General features: G+C 31.7%; 1 protein-coding gene across 2 annotated transcripts in view; it reads left to right on the top strand.

Annotated features, from left to right (window-relative positions):
- The first annotated feature begins 1,463 nt into the window (after nucleotides 1–1,463).
- Nucleotides 1,464–21,489, top strand: part of Nipped-B (Nipped-B cohesin loading factor) — a 40,020-nt gene continuing 19,994 nt past the window's right edge. The window contains exons 1-14 of one of the 2 annotated variants that reach the window (XM_074143585.1): nucleotides 1,464–1,817; nucleotides 6,956–7,152; nucleotides 8,359–8,480; nucleotides 11,032–11,200; nucleotides 11,299–11,408; nucleotides 12,654–13,075; nucleotides 13,166–13,310; nucleotides 14,334–14,449; nucleotides 16,323–16,580; nucleotides 17,620–17,800; nucleotides 18,096–18,230; nucleotides 20,607–20,771; nucleotides 20,862–21,052; nucleotides 21,161–21,392. In XM_074143585.1, coding sequence (XP_073999686.1) covers nucleotides 8,417–8,480; nucleotides 11,032–11,200; nucleotides 11,299–11,408; nucleotides 12,654–13,075; nucleotides 13,166–13,310; nucleotides 14,334–14,449; nucleotides 16,323–16,580; nucleotides 17,620–17,800; nucleotides 18,096–18,230; nucleotides 20,607–20,771; nucleotides 20,862–21,052; nucleotides 21,161–21,392 — 2,188 coding nt within the window. In that variant the 5' untranslated portion in view covers nucleotides 1,464–1,817; nucleotides 6,956–7,152; nucleotides 8,359–8,416. Of the gene's footprint in view, nucleotides 1,818–1,860; nucleotides 2,324–6,955; nucleotides 7,153–8,358; nucleotides 8,481–11,031; nucleotides 11,201–11,298; nucleotides 11,409–12,653; nucleotides 13,076–13,165; nucleotides 13,311–14,333; nucleotides 14,450–16,322; nucleotides 16,581–17,619; nucleotides 17,801–18,095; nucleotides 18,231–20,606; nucleotides 20,772–20,861; nucleotides 21,053–21,160; nucleotides 21,393–21,489 lie in introns of those variants that run through there. The other variant, XM_074143584.1, reaches the window with a different exon arrangement.

The raw sequence follows: 21,489 nt of genomic DNA, 5'->3' as shown, positions 1-21,489 counted from the left end.
TTATTTAATGGTTTATATGAGAAATTTATAATACTACCGACTCTACCAGTAAAGGAAGGAAGCCGAATTGTTCTGCGTTGCAAAAAGTTGATGGTTTTGTGTTATCTGTTAGTACCCCAATGGGATGAAGTGGACTAGCATTTGCTTGGCGTTCCTGCAGGTATCTTGGCCTCACATAACCAACTGTAGGAGGCTATAAACCTAAATCCACTGCGAAATGCAACTTTTTGGATTTAGCGATCCCTCAAGCAACCTCTAGATCATTATCAACAAACGCTCTTAAGCTTCAAACAGTTTACAGACGCCTCAAAGAAAACCACAATAAATAATTAAATTCGCAGTGGATTTAGGTTTATAATCTACTTCTAATACAAATCTGATCTAAAATGTAATTCACATATACTCAATACCCAATGTACATATAAATACCCTCTTGATCTAGTGAATATCATGAGCAAAAATAAACAATTTTCACAATGTACTAACTACATTTAAAAAGTTAAAGTAAACTACATTTAAAGTGACGTTTCCTTAAAAAAAATATATATATATTAACGAATAAAAATACATTGTTGCATTGAGAGGGCATAAATGAACTGCAATTTTACGGACAAAATAGTGAAATACCGCATAAAGCACATTATCGGCTCTGAAGACTTCAAAGATCAGTTTAATTAACAAGATTTTCGCAAGCCTACTACGAAAATAATCGTCTTCATAAAATTTGTACAGTAATTATTTTGTAATAGTTTTTGATTAATTCTAATCTTGGAAATGGAAGACTTGAATTGCAGGCTTCATTGACTGAATATAAAAGTGATAAATTCAATTATATTGAAAAGAGTTACTTTATTTACATAAACAAATGTATATTTTTTTTAACTGCCACAGTTTAAAACATAAACGCTGCTTTGTTAAGTTTACCCCCTTCCATTGGCGAGATTCAATTTTAGTATGAATTAATAGAAATTCTCTTATAATATTCATTTTGCAACTTAGAATGTTTTTATCTTGTTCCTATATATATGTATATATATTTTAATGGATATCAACAAAAGCAATGTATTTATCAAAGGAAAAAAATTGTTTTTAACCTAGATTTTTGGACGTTAGGCCCCCAATGAATAATGTTAATTTCTTTATTACTAAACATAATTTGTCTTTTAATTTATTATATTAGTTTGGTTAGGGTGCTTTATTTTTGAAAAATATTTATTTTTTAAAAGTGATTGATTGTAATGCATTAATTGAATTTTAATGTCGAACGCTCTGTTTTTAAACTTTCCTGAAGAAATATCATATCAGCCACAGTGAAATATAACTAATTATTTTCTTTTTAAAAAATAAAAATAAATCAATTGCCGGTGATTTCATTTTTTAAACAATTTGAAATGTTACAATTTTAATTTTTTAAGATACATTAATGAAATGTGTGGCCGCCATACTGTAAAAGCGTTTACTAGTTTTGTTGTTCTATTCACCAATGTAAATGTAAACTCTTCCATTTAGTGTACAAATTATTTTTTTTCGGTTTGCTAGGATATTTTTCGACATTGTTGTGAGAGGCCACTTGATAGGAATTTTAAGCCAGCTGGGACGTGAAAATTAAATACATTTTGTTTTTGTATCAGTGCAATAAACGTTTTACCGTAATATGTGTGTAGTACGGTATCAACTCAGTAATACTGCTCTATTCTTCGTTTTAATTAATTTACTATATTCATCTGAATGTTAGCATTAAAATTAATTATTTATCAACAAACAGTTATGTGCCTAAAATTGAAAAATATCTGTGTGAATAGTAAATGTATTTGCAGGTTAGTTTATGACCCACTAATTTGTGGCACAAAAGAACGTTTCCAATTTGAAAGATTATGTTTTGAATGAATTTATTTAATTTATAAATATTTGTTTCTTCATTAATTTTTCGAAAATAAATATTTTTAGATTCATAAAGATAATGACCAGTTTAATTAGAAAACGTCATACTTTAAGAATTGTTCGGTGTTTGATCGTCAGTATTTAGTGATGGGAGAGTTTCAAAAGGAATTAAGCTAGTTACTTGTTTTATATAAAACGATACTCTCAATCAATTTATTTTATTTGGTTGATTTAATTTATTGTGTATTTCTGAGCTTTGAAATTTAAAGAAAATAACTGAATGGATCGGCGATTGTGTTAAAACAGTGAGATTATTTTGGTGGTGATTAGGGCCAGTGTTTACATTAAACATTATGTTGTTTGTAAAAAATGTTTCTCTTCGAAATAGTTACCTTATGTTCCTGGTTTTGAGTTGTTCGAATATCTTTTTTAAAAAAATAGAGTAAGTACAGACGTTTATAAAAGTAAAATACGTAACATTTTTATTTTAGATTTTTATGGTTTTGTATCTTTCGCCTTAGTAGTTGTAGTTCTTTAGATTTACAAATTAAATAAATTTCGTTTTTTAATTTTTATGGATTACAAGTCTTACTAAGTTAGATTGTTAGTATCGTTCTTTTTGTTTTTTTGTGTCCTCGTTTATGAGAAATTTGTTTATAAGTGCCCTGAAGTTGGAATCACAAACTAGTGCTTGAGGGAACAGTTCGAGATAAATTTTGTCACTCGTATTATTTACTCCACTCTTACTCGAATTTCAAGCCCTTTTTATTAGATACATTGATGTGATTATTCTTTTTCACAATACCTATTTTTATCTAAACTTCACCTTTTTTTCCTAGATTTTTGTAGTAGTATTAAATTATATTTACCGTCTCAGAAATTTAGAAAAACGTCATTCTTTTCTTTGTTTGCGTTTTGTAAGTTTGTATTACTTTCAAATTTGTAACAGTAGTTAGAGTCTACAGGATATAAAATCTTCACCTCCAACTCTCAAGTCTTAGAACTTAAGCCGGTGACTGAAAATAGAAGATTCAAATATTTATGGTTATATTTTACCTAAAACTAATTCTCAAGGTTCAAATTACGTGTGATGCTATCATAGTGATAAACTGCCTTAATAACTGTTTTAATGAATGTGATAAATTTGGGAATTGTATAACTTGAAAATGGACAATAATTTTTATTAGGCAAAAAATTTATTTTAATTGTAAAAAGGTTTTAAATTAAACGCAAACTGAGTCAAAAAATATTTTATGGCTTAAAGTTTAGAATAACTTTGAAAATTAAGTGCCAAAAATCATTAAAAATCCTGATCTATAAGGGAACTTTTTTCTAGAGATTGATTCAAAATTCTAATTTGAAAAATCTATTCAATTTTCGAGTGATGTTTGTTTCAAATTCTTTTATAGGATTAGGATTTCTTTAATAGATTAGGATTGCGATACAATTTTTGAAAAACAGTATTGATAACAGTTTTTTTTTTGGAAAATTAGGTTTAGATTACCTAATTTTATATATACCACAGTGTTTCTCGATGGAGGAGATATATTTTTGGTATTTGAGCTTTTAACATCAACTTCTCAGAACTTTTAAGGCTCTTATAGTTTGTGATATCTTCATAAAAACCCTTAAAAAATACTGTCAGCTACTCGCGACCATTTTAATGCTTCTACATAATAAATTTTTTTTAAATTTTTTGATTAGGGCCTTTAATGCTACCACAGTTTAAGCCGTGGGTTGCACACATCCGGCGCTGTGTGAATTGTATGTTAGGGCTATCAGTGTGAGGTACTCAGGAATCTATGTTCTCTGAAGATGACTAGTCTCTTTCCTGTTTTAGGTTTCTTTTCTAAGGAATTTTTAAGAGCCATTAAATGTCTCTTAAGATCATGTCTTTTACAACTGTAATACATTGGGTTTTCTTGGGTTTCCTAATGAGCGGCTAATGAACGGAACCTTATGTCCATCATTTTCTTTGACTTAGATACTTTTGCCAAAATGGCTAAACTTTATTGGCCTATCAGGAGCCAAATGACCTACTTGCCAACTGCCAAGGTGTTGAGGCAAGGCCCGCAAAGCTATTAAGTATTGTGCTATTGGGTTTCGATTCTCGGTCTAGGCCTTGGATTTTATTTAATGGTTAATAAAAGAAATTTACAGTAAATTGTATGCTAGTCGCCTCCGTCCACGATACATGATCGGTAGTTAGACGTGAAGCCCGCCTAAAAAATAGGCATTACTTAACTTTTATTTCCTTGAGACTCATAAGATGTAAAAATTAATAAGATAGCGTAATGACATTTTTTAGGGAGGCGACCATGTACTGAATGGGTAGACAAGTAGTGAAAGCGTTGCAGAGAACTGAGTTACCAGTCTTGATAGATTTAATTTTATGTATCTTTGAGAAACTTCTAGACTAGAAATGAGGTGTATTAAAAGTTTTTGCGGTTTTTCATTCAATATGTGAAGGTAAACTGTGTATAGTGAAAGAAAAGTGATAGAATGGGTTGATATTGCATTGTAGTCATTTAATTCTGGGTTGATATTGTATTTTTGTCATTTAATTCTTATTAATTTACTTCACTTTTCATTCTGTAGCTGGATTTAATCGTGTTCTGACTGCTTAAGATAATTGTAACACAATTTAAAAAAGTGAATTTAATTAGAAATTCGTATAATAATTTAAATAAACTTTACAACCATAACTGCAGCTCGAGAAATTGGAAAGTTAAGGAGCCTATGCTTTGTCAGTTCATGCTTCACAGCAATGGTTAGAATTTAGTGAAAGAGATAAGAGCTTTGAAAATAAGGCTAGGAAAGGTGTATCCACGGTCCCTTGACCCAACTGTCCTAAGAAAATTTATCGGTAGAAAATGATTTTACAAGTATTGGAATCCTACTAGGAGTCTCACTCTGCCATAAATAGGCGATGGTGGGACAGGGAAATGGTGCCTAAAAGCAAAAAATGAGTTTGAGATTAAGAAAATGGATTTTACTTTAAATAATTATCTAATGGGTCCTATTTATTTCAATACTCATTAAAGTAAAAAAATCAAAAGTGCAAATCATTTTGTTACGTCTCACTATATTTTCATTTTGGCCTTCCATCACGATCCCTTTGCCTATTGATCCTCTAAAACCAATTAGTTGCACACATCAAACCTTTGCAGACCTTACGTGTATTGTGTAAGTTCTGAAAGTTTTAGATTTTAAGAAATGCACTTTCAGGAACGCTAAGAACTCCTGATTAAATGGCTAGTCCGACTCCTACCGAGAGAAGTTAATATAACTAGCTGACAAAAAAACAGCATATCCTGCTGTAATATTATTGGAGATTAAAATTAATACCAAATTTTCAATACAAAGTTGAATACCTTAGCTTATTCTTCTTACTTGGTTAAGAGATACAGAAAATATTCATATAAAATTCACGTTTTATCAGCTTGGGCAGTAATGAGCTTTTTTATCACCGAATTTGAGGACAATACAAACAATGCCCAGATACAATAAAAATGTACAAAAAAAAATGTTTCTAACAACGTATTAAATTTAATAAATTTCTTCGTAAGTTACATAAATTATCACATGTTATATTTATAACTCTCGCTTCTAAAATCAAAACAGACAATTCTTAAATACATCAGTTGCAAGTTCAGAGAACAAGCAAAGTAATGCCTTTTTTTTTCAAGTTGAACTTTACGATCATTTACTGATCGTAGAATAAGCTAAGGTATTCAACTTTGTATTGAAAATTTGGTATTAATTTTAATCTCCAATAATATTACAGCAGGATATGCTGTTTTTTTTTGTCAGCTAGTTATATTAACTTCTCTCGGTAGGAGTCGGACTAGCCATTTAATCAGGAGTTCTTAGCGTTCCTGAAAGTGCATTTCTTAAAATCTAAAACTTTCAGAACTTACACAATACACGTAAGGTCTGCAGAGGTTTGATGTGTGCAACTACTTGGTTTTAGAGGATCAATAGGCAAACTCCAGTTCAAGTATTTCACACGTTCATTCTTGCACACTGATGGTATTCTATGACAAAAACTGATGTAACTTGTAACTTAGGGTTTTTTGGATGGACAGTGCAACAATGTCCGGAGACAGCTGTGCATTTGGTGGTTTTCTAAATCGTTTAAACTTCAAATCTCTATATCTCTCAAACCTTTATATCTCTCTTCGAATTGTTCAGATTTCAATGATTCCATTATCAAATTGTAGAGAAAAGTTAACTCCATAACTGGTATAAATAGCAATATTTTAGAGATAATAGTTATTGAGATATAGAAGGTTAACTTTTGAAGGTTTTGTAAATCGTTCAAATTTGAAATGAGAAGGCTCTGGGCTCCACTATTTCAGATATTAACGCACCTTAAATATATATTTTTTTTAAAATCTAAGGTGCGTCAACTAAATATTCATATTTTTAAAAATTTCAATGTATTTTGCGCATGATGAACTGTAATAAATATTGAAGGTAATTATTGTGAAAAGGTTATTGGCGCCTGGTGCTTTTTTCATTGCACTGCCGGCCTCCGGACAGTTTTCTTTCGTTATAGACACTTCCCATGACTGAAAAGTGAACTGTAAGAAGCTCCTAGGAAGAGAAAAATCTAAGTACCAGCAGCTGGATTCGAATCCGTGATCTCCGCGTTGGAATCCAGTATTCGCTAACACTCCGCTAATCCCCTCCCTTAAATTTATTATTGTAATTAAAATTATCTGCCTCTCCAATTGATTATTGGTTGAACTTTCCGCAGCCCTGAAGAATATGGTGTTTAAGAAAGAATTTTCTCATTGTTTACTGACAAACTGAAAATTTTATGTAATATATATCTAGTTCATATGTGCCGCATTTTTATCAGAAATGAACTGTTGGTTAACCGACTAAAGTTTGATATTGCTTTTTAGACTTGATTGCAATTTCTGGGTGCAAATGATTCCTTTCAATTAACAAAATTATTAAGTTCAATCAAATTTAGTTATGGAATTGTTATTTATAAATTATCAAGTTTCTTTTTTCTTTTTTTTGTTTTTGCTAATGTATTTTATTTATTTATTTTTTTTTTCAGATAAACAGCTGATTCCTTTTTTCAATTTTTTTTTCTTTTCGCCGACGCAGAACGTGGCCAAAATGCTCACGTTGGTAATGTAAGGCTTCAGGAGATGGATAATATTGGAAGTTCAATATAAAGAACGCTACTGCCATGCTGAAGTTTGATGTGAGTGGTGTCACAAGTAGAGTGCGGCATTTTATCTCACTTTTTAGGTAACTAAATATCCATATCTTAAAAACTTTTAATGTATTTTGTTCATTATGAACTTTAGTAAATATTAAAACTGTCCGGTAGGACAGTTGTATAAGGGTTATTAGGGGTAATTACTATGATAAATAATTATAAAAGTGGGTTACACTTTCTTCTCATCCATGGTATCTTTACAAAACATTATGCGCAAGATTTCATATAGCTAAATGGGTCGTTGTGGGCGTTCAATATGTGCAACTTACTTGGCTTTACGGTTTCATAGCCAAGCTCAAGCACATTATTCCAAACACTCGTACTTGCACATTGCTGTAGAGATGACTATAATCTAAAATCAAAAGCTAAGAAAAGATTCAACGCGTATGGACTGGGAGAATAGCGTAGCGCTTAGTCTCGGGTTGGAATCAAGGCTGCTGCCCTCTGGAGTTTTATTTACCAGGCTCTAAGAGGCTTAAATACAATGTATGAAGGCAGAAAATATTTAACCAGAAAAATTCTGACCACCTGTGAAAATTATTCAACTTTAACAATTTTTTTTTTCAATTGCGAATTTCGTGAGGAATGGAAAGGTAGTCAGCGTTGTCTTCCTCACTAAAACGTCAGGGCAGTTAAAGCCACTCGGAATGTTTACCAGCTGCACCTAAGAACGTACAACTTATTGTTCAAAAATCCTTAAAACTGAGAATCCCCACCGAATATTATTGACATGATTGCTCATCTAACGACTTCGATAATAAATAGTTTAAACTGACTTATTAAGTGGAAACCAAGTTTGATTAGTTGCTGATGTCTTTATTTAAAAAAAAGTAATATTTTATTTTGAGTTTTTAATTAATTTCTTTTTTTAAAACGTAAAATAAATAATAAGTAAATAAGTAATAATGTAACTTACTAAAGGGTTAATAATTGTACAAACTGATGTTATTATTATATAAGTCCCTGATACCGTGTAGTGGCGCCCGATTTTTTTATGACAATGACTACCAGATTTGTGAAATTTTTAACCTTAAGGGGGCAGCGTTGCCAATGCATACTTAGCCGTAGTGTTGCATAATTAGCCCAAATGTTGTGTAATGAGATTAAAGTTACTTATCAAAACATGATTATGATTGTATGGTTCATGATAAATGGCGCACGCCGCATTGATTCCATTATTGTATATATTTATAAAAGCACTGCATAATATTGTGTTATATTTAATTTTTACTTAGTTTCAGGTTAGAATAAAGGCCCAAAAAATTAGTGAGAAATGTTTTCAGTGACTTAATAATGAATGGTGAAATTCCTAGTGTGCCAATCACTACATTGGCAGGCATTTCGAGTCTTACTGACTGTGAGTGACTTTTTTTCTGAATTTAATATAAAATGCTTATATTTTTTGTATCTTTTTTTTTTTTTTATTAAGTTCTTGTATAATAGTTAGTTGTTGGACAAGTGAGTAATAAATTTTTCGGGTTGAATACTGGACATATTTATTCATATATATCGTACGCACACTCACACTGAGAAAAAGGTTCATTAATGCTCATTAAAATGGTTCTCAAATTATATGAATATAAAAAATTACGAAATTATAAGTGGAAATATTTTGGTAGTAGATTTTATCATGGGTGAATTTGAAGGCCAAAATCTGCACTGTACTTTTTAACAAGAACATAACAGTTCAGCATTAAGAGTTAATTTAATTTTGGCCCAGAGAGGTGTGGCCTAATATTGAAGTAATTTTGTTTCACTGTTACAATATACCCCACATATTTAAATGTAAATATTTATTTTATTATTTTTATTTATATTTAAATATGATGGGTTACATAGTAAAGCTAATCAAAATCACTTCAATATTGTTAATTTGATTTTACCCCTGGCCAATTTTTTCTTTTTATGGGGGGGCCTAGCCTCCACAGCCCTCCATCTTGATGTACATAAAAACCCTTAATGTTATTGTATTTCGCAAACCAGTTGAGACACATGATTGATTATACCTATTATAAAGAAGATAAACAAAAATAGCTTACCTTAATCATCGCTGTCCCTATCCTTTGATTTGAAAAAGTATTTATTCGGCCCCTTCTCCAAACCACCAAACACCCATTTATCATTCATAGGTTTTCTTCTATTATTCTTCCTCTTACCAAACTTGCTTTCGTCAATTGCCACAATCTTTCTAAATCCACCAAGCATACTACTCTCATTAATGACAATTTCCATACACACCTCTCTATAAACTTCGCCAATCGCACACAGTATGTTCACTAATCCCTAATTCAAAACGCACATCACTCTGCACACGTTGCATAACAAAAAACTCAGTCATCAATAAAAGTCTATATAGGCACACTTCAGCCATTCATACTTATCTATCGCACGGCTTTGTTCCATCCATTTCGTTTCCCTTTCACACTTAACATACATATTCATTACTAATTGAAGCAACATGTAATCAAAATATCAAAACTTTCATGACAAATGAAGTTAAAAAAAAAGACACCAATGATAAGGCTAGGCACTAGTGGGAACTAAACTCAAAATAAACATGCGCTAGCATGTGGCGGGAAATAGGCCCTGATATTTTGGCGGGAAACTAATAATGAACGTTTAAAAAGTAAACGGTAACTTTTACTCTACTGCGCATGTACCTAAAATAAATAGGTTATACCTCCGCGGGCTATTGTGAAGATTAACCTTTTTTTTTTTTAGTTGATTATAAGGCAAATTTACTGTTTATGAAAGTGGTGTCGATTTTCTGGTGTAAGCTTTTTATGAAAAACTATATACAATGCAATAATACCCTCCAGTTAAACAAAATAAAAAGTCATGAGTTTGTATGTATGTGTGTATGTATGAACATACAAGTTGGCATAGTTTTCTTTCAGTAAATACATATATACACATATACATATTAGTATTAGTAGAGGTATAGATTTTACAAAAAAATCAAATAGAATGTTGTCTAGTTGTCAATTAACCCTTCATTGCATAGTGTAGCTAAACGGCTACATACCTTTTTTATTTGAATTTTTCTTTATTATTGTGCCCTAGCGGTTACTTTATGCATTTAGCCTTTAGAAAGGTTGACCCACAGAATGCACTGGTAGACAGTAGTGTTTTTTCTAACGGTCCTCCCATTTGATTTTTTTTCGTCACATGTTGCTTCAGAAAGGGGTTGGTGAAAATGACATTTCATTTAAGAATTTGGATAAATTACTAGCGTAACCTTATACACCTAGCTAAGTTCTTAAGAAAGATGTACTTAGTTAAAAAATAAATTTATTTATTTTCTTTACATTTAAGTCTGTAGCCGATTGGGTACGAATAAAAAACCTAAATAAAATCAATTTGAAATGCTCAGAATTTTTTTAAATATTTTTCCCATGAAATAGAGTGTTTGAAGGATCATCTGTAATTTTTTGAATAATAAAAAAAATTCATGCAGGGAAGGGTTAATAGACTATATTTTTAAGTTTGTATGTATAAATCGGACCGGTACTAGCTAATGTGCAGAGGAAGAAAAAACATAATTTTACACGCTCAACTCTCTTAATTACAACTTTTCAAAACCTATTTATACTTAACGTACAAACATTTAATGTTTTTCAATTTGCTCAGGGTTTTCTATTTTGTTAAATAAAATAAACCGGAAATAATTTTGTTTTTGTTATATGCATTCTCCTCTTACAGTTATTAAATAAAATTTTAATTTTTTATTTTCTGAAAAAGTATTTTCAAGTTCCTCATAAAAAGACGAGAGCAATTTTTTATTTACTTAACCCATCAGTCAAATATTTTACTGCAGTGCTTATACATTCTTATACTTCCTCTTCAGTAGTTAGCAATGAATAATATTTTAAATATTGAAACACTTGATTTTGAAAATCAAATTCCAGTGCTGCCTGAAATGCCGCTTCCTTCACCACTGCCACAAACTATGAGTAACAAATCTCTCTTGTTTCATCCAAGAGTGGCTGAAGAGGCCAACATATTACTTAGTTTGCGTGACGATGCCCTTGTTCCTCAGTTAACGCGGAGTCTAAATCAGACAGCTGCTGTTAATATGTAAGATTTATTTTATTTGGCCATATTTGATAGTATCATTATTATTTTTTGACAGTATCAGTTTTATAAAAATAAAATACTACATTTTAATGTTTCAGTGAATTGAAAGATCATTATTCTTCTGATCATGTCAATGTGGATCAACAAAATATACCAGAACTGTTGAAGGCAATTCTATGTTTAGATCCTGAAGTGTTCAATGGTTATTGTGAGTATCTAATTATTTTGTCTATAGTAATTGTTTGTACGTTTATAGTTAAAGAAAAGAAATCTGAGAATGATGATCAAAGTGTTTTTTATCACAAAGAAATAATTTTATTGTATAGTACGTCAACCCCTTAAGGGTGATAAGCAAGTGCAAAACATTTTCTTTACTGTAATGTTTTCTTTATTTTTAAAAATACTTAAACGTGTTCGTCGTATATACAATACAGGTGATGGGATTGTAATTGTAAATTTCCACCGGACATTGAATTGCGCGCACAGGTCAAATATCGTTATCTATTACCTTCTCTTCGTTGAATTTTCGAGGCAATCGAACCCAAATCTACTCCCAGATAAGGCGCCGCTCCAAAAATTATTTTTCCAGAATAATACATCAAATAAAATTATAGGGTAGGAATACATTAGTAAAACCATTTTTTAGAAGATTTTGAAAAGCTCAGAAGTCTACTCCTGAAAAAATAAGGTTAAGTCACACTTCCGTTGTTTCATTGCGGCCGAAATCGTAGATGCGGTAAATTACACTAATTGGTTGTATTTATTAAGTATCCTGCGTCCTTTTTGAAGATCTTGGAACCATTCTGTCTCAAACTCATACCAAAAATACAATGCGCTGAGAAAATCTACGCATAAAGGAAACACACATTTTTTTTTTTTGTCGAAAAATGGATTTCAAAAATTTGATGCGTTTCTCATACAAGAAAAGAAAAAATTCCTGCTGTGAAACAGATGAAACCCCTAATTCAGTATCACAATTTTGAATTACTTTTTTAGAAACTATTTTTTTCACAAATTGATTAAAATGGTGGGAGAAGATGGAGTTGGAGCTCGTATGAGTATTGGAGGACCCAGAATATACTGTAATCTAGCAATCATCATCACGACCCCCTTATTTATCTCTTGAAATCAGCTTCATATATACTTAAGAATATTCTTAAAAAGTCGCATTTTTGATATGCTTTAAATAAATAGTGTAAATGTTATTCTATCCAATTTTAATGAAACTAATAATTTTCAAATAGCCAAAAAAGATAATTCCCTCCTCCTTCAAACTCAGATTTTTAGTAAACACGCATTTACGGTTAACCTATTTCTTGCACATTTCGTGGAGTCAGCTAGTTTGTTCTGAAGGGTTCTATGTAGTTAGAGAAAAGTACATTACCTTCCTCCTCTCTCCTGATTTTGATTCCCCTAAAAGCAATTTATTGTTTTTTTTGTTTTTGTTTATCAGCTGGTGGGACTAAAGGACCTGTGACTGAATGGTCGGTTAACAGTTCAGAAGCTAACAAAACGAGTGTGATTTATCAGGCTGAGAAAAGTGTGACGAATCAAGAAGGAGAGACGGGTAGTAATCCGGCTCTTCATTCGCATCATTTTCCTAATACCCCACCGACATTGCTTAAGGTAGCACCCCCTCCACCAGCACATGTACATCCTCATTTACAGTTACATCTTCAAAACCAACCTTTAGTACATATCCATCATTCTCATGTTGTGCCTCAGTCCCATACTCATCAAGCTGTGCCTTATACCCAGACCCAAACTGATATTCATACAGAAGTTTCTCAAGGGCATTCAGAAAGAAAAAATCAAGTTCATTCAAATAATGAGTCAATGCACTCATTGCCTCAAGTAGCTCCGATTAATAGTCAGGTAAAGTACTTTTACTTAAAGTGTGGAACAAATATTAGTATTCGGAATGTTTTAATTTTTAAACCATCACTTTGGTTATTTGTTTACTAGGTGAACTGTATTGGTGGTTCTCCAGCATCAGTGGTGGGTATAGTCGGCCCTCCAGGAAGTACAACTGAAAATAAATTCCCAGAAAGAGTGAATACCACTACGTTAACATCTTCTGCTCCACGACCCCTTGCCCATCCTACTCCAGGTAAACATCCTTAAATGTTTCAGTTAGGATTAAAAGAGAGACTATATTACAGGGTATTTAAAATGTCCTATTTTATGTAAGTAGAAACAAAAAGACAGAAGGTTTTTGTGGCTGCATAATTTGCTGGAATAAGAACGTCATTTGCCAATAACAAAGCTGGATACCGTCGTTTAATTTTCTAACACATTCTATTTCTGTTAACAGCAGAAATGAAAATCAGTGGGAAACCATAATGAACGAATTCTTGTTCAATTACAAGTTAATATTTTCCGAAAACTCACTTCAACTTTGCCTCAAATTGATCATCCAAATCATCCAAACATGCCGTTCTACCAGTATTCAATCCACCCGACGAATTATTTTAATAGAAGTATTTAGTTATCCATTTCCTGGCGACGAGTAATACGTTTTTTCATTTCCTTCAGAATGAAGATATCGGCTAAGGTCTCCAGATACATTTAGTTCTCTATTGCTAAGTGCACGAGTACTTGTGGTCGGTTTTGATTCGGCAGCTATCCCAACGTCACATTTTGAAATCAACGTCTTGCGGTATGCTGATGAAAGACTTGCGTTTCACATCCTACTGGCGAGGGTTTTAGATAATAGGCTAATTCCGGATAGGGAACTGCTATATCGAAATATTGTAGCAAACATTTGCATATATCCGACTTTGCAGCACTAAAAGATAGTTATACTGGATAGTAGTGTGGATAGTTGTTGATGTAGCTGTTAAGTTAGCATGCGGCAGAGAACTCTTAGTCAAAAAAATCCTCTCAATAATGTCAATAAATTTTTTCAAAGATGAATGAAATAAATGATAGGGTTTATTGAGCTGATAGTACATTAACTGATAGTACATAAATTTAACTTTTTATTTCACATATTCAAATTTTGTCGTTCATATCCTTCACGAATGATCAACAATGTATACTTAATAGGTTTATAGAAATTTTTATCGATTTTTAGCGTAACATGGCTTTGTTTTATAAAAACTAAATTTTTGATTATTTATTATTGTTACAGGTGCATCTCCAGAACAGGCAAGCATGGCCCCTGTATCCCAGGTATGCGGTGCCCCTACTGTTGTAGTGCCTTCTGCAATGCTTAATGCTAGGCCTTCTGTAACGCCATGTCGAGAGGTATAGATTTTTGGTTTTGTTTCTTATTTAACTAAGATTTTGAATATATTTTGAGAGCTAAATGGCTGATGAAACCGCGACTTGTCACGAGAAAATTGCGAACTGAAAATTCGTGTGAAAATAATGTGCCCACTCAGTCGGCTGCTAGGGCTGGGCTTAGTTTGTTTTTCCTGAGGGAAACGAAGAAATCAGTTAATAATTGGTTAATCAAATATTTTAGGTATATAAAACTGTTAAACCCTCCACTTCCTAAATTACAAGCTAAACATGTCTTTTCTTACCAACCAGCTAATAAAAAATGTCACTCTCTTTCTTTTAGTTATTACAATCATCGAATACTTCTTTAACAAACGTATACTTCTTTAAACAAATTATCCCCTCATTTTCGCTAAGGCCTTTCTTACATATCAAGGTGGTCGTTCTTAGGTCATAAGATAATTTTTTTTTTCCTCCTCAAACTTTATTAGTTTTATGCAATCTAGGGTACATGTTTCGCTAAATACGAATTTTAAAATAGTGAAATTCTGTAAAAAAAAAAAGAAGAAGTCAAATTTAAAAAAACTTTCCAAATTAAATTAATATAGTAAAGTTAGTAAAGTAAAGTAATCGCCCATATGCTAACTGGGAATTTCCCACTTTTAAATCGTCGCTTCAAAATCATATTATCAGCCGTATTCAGTGATTAGTCTCATGGTTGGAAGTGTTAGGAACAACCCTAATTATGGGGGCGAAACATTTTGTGAGAACCAGAAAAGAGGAGGAAATAGCACTGGAAACATATCCCTGGATGTAAGATATGTGTACAATTTCATCTGAAAAAGGTCTAACACTTGCGCATTATGAACAAAAATAGACTGACTTTGAAAAAAGCTAACCGGATTCATTTATAGTCTCAAGACATGTGAAGAAGTCTTTAACTAAAAAGCTCCTACAGATTCCGTATGGAACTTGCTCTAAATCGTCATGACATCATTTAGCGGTTATTAGAACTGGGTGCTGCAGAAGAACTTATTATCCTTAAGAGAATTTTCCCTAATCATAAGATCCTGCGAAAGCAGTATGTCTTGAAAGTGTACTTTTGGTAGTTTACCTACCTGCCCTTAAGTGGGTAGAGCATAATAGACTTAAACTTTCGTCGCAGTGCACCACCTGATTGTTAAATAAAAAGAAAAACAAATTCATGTAGTTATTTTTCATCATAACAAGACATTATCTCATTCTACGGGTTCAAATTTTATTCACCTTTAACAGTTAGGGTATCACACAAAACAAACATATTCATTCACTTTTATATATGTATATACTGTAAACCTTTATTAGAACGACGCAAAGCGTCGTGACGGCAAATTAAAGAAACATTCAAAGATACATTTAGGAATATAACGCATTTTACAAGTACACACCATCATCCATTTTCTGACCATTCATAATGAATTTCAGCCATCGTCTCACCAAATTTTATAAATTCTACAACCGTCTATCTTCCAATATGAGTGTATTCATTGTATTATATTATTATGAGAAGATATTATCGGAAATGGCCTGAGGAAGCCTTTTATCGAAGACATACACCTTTTTTATTTTTGTACGTACCATTGGTCCTTTTTGTTAACACTAAGTGCTTCTTTAGGTGTTGTATGTAAATGTATCAAAATACAGTGCACGTTCGTACGGTCACAACGTACAGTTTGCCTCCGTTAAAGCAGATTCTGATTAAGGTCATTATTGCGACTTGAAACATAGAATAGTAATAAAATTGGAACCTTCTTATTATCGTTTATAATTAGATATAATTTGTAGTTTAAATTTTGTATATTATAATTTATATTATAATACGATTCATTAACTACCAGTTTATTATATATTTTTATAGGTATTTGCATCTGGACCTAATACTACTCCTGTTGAACAAAAAGAGCCAGTTGCAATAGATATAAAAACAAATGATACTGTGTCACCTTCAAGTATATGCAAAGATAATAAAGATCTCAAAATAAATGAAAAAAATACCAATAAAGAACGTAAAGTGGAAGATAATGTAGGTAATGCTGAACCCAAAGAGCTTGCTGCACCCTCACCAAATTTGAGAGTCAGTCGACCAGTTGTGATGTTGAACAGGCTAACTACTGAGGTAATTTCTTAGTTGTTGATTTATGAACTATTATAATCATTCGCGATAGACAAGTGTTTTTATTTCATGAAAAACAGTCTAGAAAGAGTAACTGGTAAGGTCTACCTATCGCGAAATATTTATAAAAATAGCAAGCAAACATTGGAAGCATCATAATCTGTCTCCTTTGACCGCAATAATAGTTGAAGTCAAACCGAGAAATTTATGCGTGTCTATGAGAGACACCGGAATCATCTTAATATACAGACCCTTTATTTATCCAACGTTGACTAATTATTGTCAGTCTACTAAAAAATCTTGGAATTTATTTGTTTCTCCTCAGTGTCGTTTTTTTAAGCGAGCCAGATTTTTTATTGTGGAACAAATTTTTTATTTTTTATTGTGATTGATTTACATGATATCTTCTAGTCAGTTTAAAATTGAATCTCAGTGGTACATTTATTCAACAAATATTAATTATTTTATTTTAATTTTTGGGCGGAAACTCTTTTTTTTTAAAAAAAATAGGAATTTGAATCAATTCGTTCCACCACAGGAATACGCTCTAATAGCCAATAAGTAAACAACTCTTTTCTCGTTAATACTTATTCCTATGGCTCCATTCTCCTGTAAAAAAAAAAGAAGCTTACTATGCCCTGAATAAAAAGAGAAAAAAGCGTAGCATTTATATGTCCGCGTTGCAGATGGCCTTCTGTATTCCAAAATTCGATTGTAGCTTTGTTATTATTATTATCAGTTCCAAATATAAGAATTTTTTATTTGCTGACAGTGAAATTGTGATTTTGGACTCGTAGCAGGTCAGCCAATTTATGATCGTACTTTTATACAACATAATTATAAGGGCTACCTGAATTTTGGAAAAGCTATGTTAGCCAGTATAGCCAGTACCTATAATAAGTTAGGGTCAGTATCTTGTTGATCTTAAAAATCGCGATAGTTGTTGGAGACTATGGAAAACAATAGTCAATTGTTATGTTGATCATAACATTAAATGTTTATTAACGAAAAAATGATTTAATTATAATTTTTTTAATTTTAGGATCAAGTTCTAATGCAAAAAAGTTTAAAGGCTTTTGCTGAGAAGTCCCCTTCTCTAGCGAACAAATTAGGAATCACTAATAAACTGGAGGAAGTTGAAAGTGACAGTGATGAAGAACCTAAGAACAAGAGTAAATATTTCAAAGCCAGAGAGAAAGAAAGGGAATTACAAAGGAAAAAGGGTAATAATTTATGTTGTATAGTATTTATCCTGATTCAGAATTTATCCCACTTTAAATGGAAGTATTGTGATCTTGTCTTATTTTTGCATGTTTCTTTCTTGACTTTGTGATAAAGTACTTGTTTTAAATCTCTTCAATATAGTGAAAGTACTGGTTAAAATATCCCGATTAGAGTCGACTGCAGCAAAGCAACCTGCTTGCAGAATATGAAATTGTGGCTTGTAAAAAAAATTGTGTGAGTGTTTCACACTAGATTTTTTTATTCACATTTAGTGGAATTATGTTTCATTTCCAGAAAAAGTGAGTTTGAAAGCATCAGAAGATGATAAAAGTTCAGAAAAATATGATAGATCGAAGAGAAGAAAAAAAAGTACTCGTTCAAGTGAAAGTTTAGATAGATCAAAAGAGGAAGAAAAGCCCAATGAACAAGGTAAGTTTTTGTTGTTGTTGGAAACTTCAATTTCAAGAAAGCGCAAGAAACTTTAAGGAAGCCGACGTCCACTGACACTATTACACACAACAGTTGCTATCATCCTGGTCAACATAAACTAGCCGCTCTCAGACACATGATAAACGGATTAAAAACCAAACCTCCCACAACTAACAACTATAAACGCGAACTCAACACCATTCGATTTATGTGTTAGGGAAGTGTATGAAATTGATGTGAAATGTTCGTGTGTGTGGGTGTCTAGAACCACAATGCATTAATAACAACTTTTTTTCCCCCTATACCCAGTGTGAATCAGCCTAATTATTCTCGATATCCGAATATTTATATATCATTTAAATAAATAAATTTATTCAAGGAAAAAGGAAAACCTTTCCAAAAGGTACAAAAAATCTCGTTTAACATTTACGGTTTAAAAAGTTTAAAACACTATTTAACATAGATTGATTACAATAGAAGGTATCAAACCATTAATGCGGTTTTTAAAATACGCTAACAAAAAAAGACGGTGGCACTAAAAAATTCAAAATATTTCAAAAAAAGCATTTATTAATTTTAAGCAATTATTTTTTTTTTTTATTTTTTTTTTTTGACAAAAGATTTACGTGCAAGTTTAGAACAGCAGTAGAAGATAAAAATAATCGTTTTAAGTTCATTCTTCGATTAAATTTATTGATTCTTGACTTTAAAACTGTCAGTTGCAACATATAAGGGTTTTGATCTGGTAGATAAGCGTTAAAAGTAATAGGTAATTAATAATTAATCTAGTTAATTATTATTACATTTTAATTACAATTTTAATCTAACTAGAGACCTTCAAAGTGGTTCGACATTGACTACTGGGGGCCAATAGTAATTAGGGGTCCACCCGATGTTGAGGGGAATACCAATGCTATTCAATCGCAGATTGATTGCCCGCAACGTAGTATATACCATTTTCGTTTCCGAATGCCATTTAATTAAATATAATTAATTTAATTTAATTTATAAATGAATTATTATTACAAGTAGTTATTTATTTTTTATTAACTGAGTGTAATTTATGCTCTCTATTCTTCTGTAAGACGAATCCAAGATGGAAATTTTTTTTTAACTCGGTCATTCAAATAACGATAGTAATAGGCTTACTCTTCCTGACAGACGATTATATTTATGTATTGTATTCATATAATTCAAATGTTTAATTTTTATCTATCTATCTATCTAATAGGCTTACTCCAACTTTCTCTTTCTCTATTTTAATGTGCGTGTTTATCTGAAAATTCATTAGAATAAAAAGCATAATAAAGATAAATCAGAAGAATAATTTGGAATAGAGCTAAAATTAAGTGATTTTTTATATTATTATTACTATTATGAAGGGTGTAATACACATTTTATTCTTGTTATTGAAAAATAAAAAACAAAATGAATGGGTCAGTGACATGTAATGAATTCTTAATAATTTTAATGAAAATGCGATAAACTTTCTTAAAATGTATCAATTGTTATGCCAAAGTATGAATGAAATGTAGGGTACTTGTTGATTTGTGTACCTTTTGCTCTTAATCACCTTATGTTTAACTTACAAACTGTAAGTTTTTGTCAACGATATTATTAATCTTGTGTCCACTGAAAGAATGACGCCTTTCCCACATTAATTCCACTGAGTAAGAATCAAACTGTCCACTGGCGGTCTTTCGTGGCAGGTGCCTTTTTATCGAACTCCATGTGCCCTCAAAAGGCATTGTGTGCACACCAGTTTCATAGTCTTTAAAATTTAGGGAGTGGTGGACTTTCAGATATTGAAATCCTTCTTCCAGACAGTCTTATGACTTACAACAGTCCAAGTAAATTGTGGATTCCGGCAGTATAAAAGTCTTAATGATGTCTAGTAAGGTACCTTTGACCCGACTTTTTCCACAACCCTGAAAAAGCATTTAGTCGACCCCCTCCACACCATCAAACACCCATCTAACATTTACACGTTTTCCTCCATTTTACTTTTACCAAACTTGCGCACATCAATTCACATCATGAGAGGGGGTCTAATACACTTGGCACCTCTATTCATACTTACCTATCAAATGGCTTAGTTTTGTCAATTTCATTTCGTTTTCACACTGTGGACGTACGTATCTATTAATCATGCATGCGATCAAAATAAATACGCCCTAGCACTGTGGCGAGAACTAACCATGGCTGTTTAAAAAGTAAACAATTGTAAAATGTGTTCATTATCACTTATAAGGTTAACCGTAGAACTTCCTTTTAGTTAAAAAAACAAAAAAAAAAAAAAGGTAATTAAAAATTGTATTGCCTTAGAAATAATTTGAGAGCGTTAGAAACCAAATGTTTTTTTTTCTTTCTATTAAGATCTCCCAAAACCAAAATTACGAAAAGTGGAAAGAAGAATAATTCCAACTGCTGAAAAGCTAAGTGTGGAGGAATTAATGGAAACAAATACGTATCAAAGGTTTAATCGATCAATGGAAAAGATATTTGAAGATGTTGAAGATGTTGATATTATGGCCGAAATTGGTAATAAATATTATTTGCTATTTGACATACGAGTATCTCTTCATTTGTTCATAAAGATTTTACTTCATGTTAACATTACTTGTTTTCAAGGTGATGAGGGTGATTGTCCTTGCGAAGCGTTAATTCCAAAATATCAGCTTCAAGATTTATGTGGTGAAGCTGCTAAACTAAATACTCTAGGAGCTATGGATTCAATACCAACCGATAAAGCTACAAGACTATTAACAATATTAGAAAGAAATATCCGTGATGGAGCTAAAGTTTGCCCGATTTCTGATCCTGTTAGTGATTATTTAATAGATAAAGAGTATACTGCATGATTAGTTCCGAACATATCTTAAAGCTAAACAATTGTGATTGTTTCTTTAATTTGTAATTGTTTTTAATAGAATGATGGAGAAGATGAGAGGAAACTGTTTGTAGAATTAGCTATGGAAAGAGTAATGCGAGCTGTTGATGCTTCACTAACAGCTCTTTATATTTTAACATCGCCTAACATGCATAAGCAAATCTACCTTGAGGATGTGATCGACAGAATAATTGTCTTTACAAAATTTCAGTTACATAACACTATATATCCTGCATTTGATCCTGTTTATAGGTTACAAGCCAAGGATAAAGGTAAGCATTAATACTATCGAAAATTTAATGAGAAAAATAAAAGACCGGTTTGAAGAACTTTCCCGCTTGTACAATTACAATAAAACAGACTCAATTT

The sequence above is a fragment of the Rhodnius prolixus genome, unplaced genomic scaffold (genome assembly GCF_049639745.1).
Source record: "Rhodnius prolixus isolate KJV_2025 unplaced genomic scaffold, Rpr scaffold_12, whole genome shotgun sequence".
Taxonomy (NCBI): domain Eukaryota; kingdom Metazoa; phylum Arthropoda; class Insecta; order Hemiptera; family Reduviidae; genus Rhodnius; species Rhodnius prolixus.
This window is presented reverse-complemented; position numbering and strand designations above follow the sequence as displayed.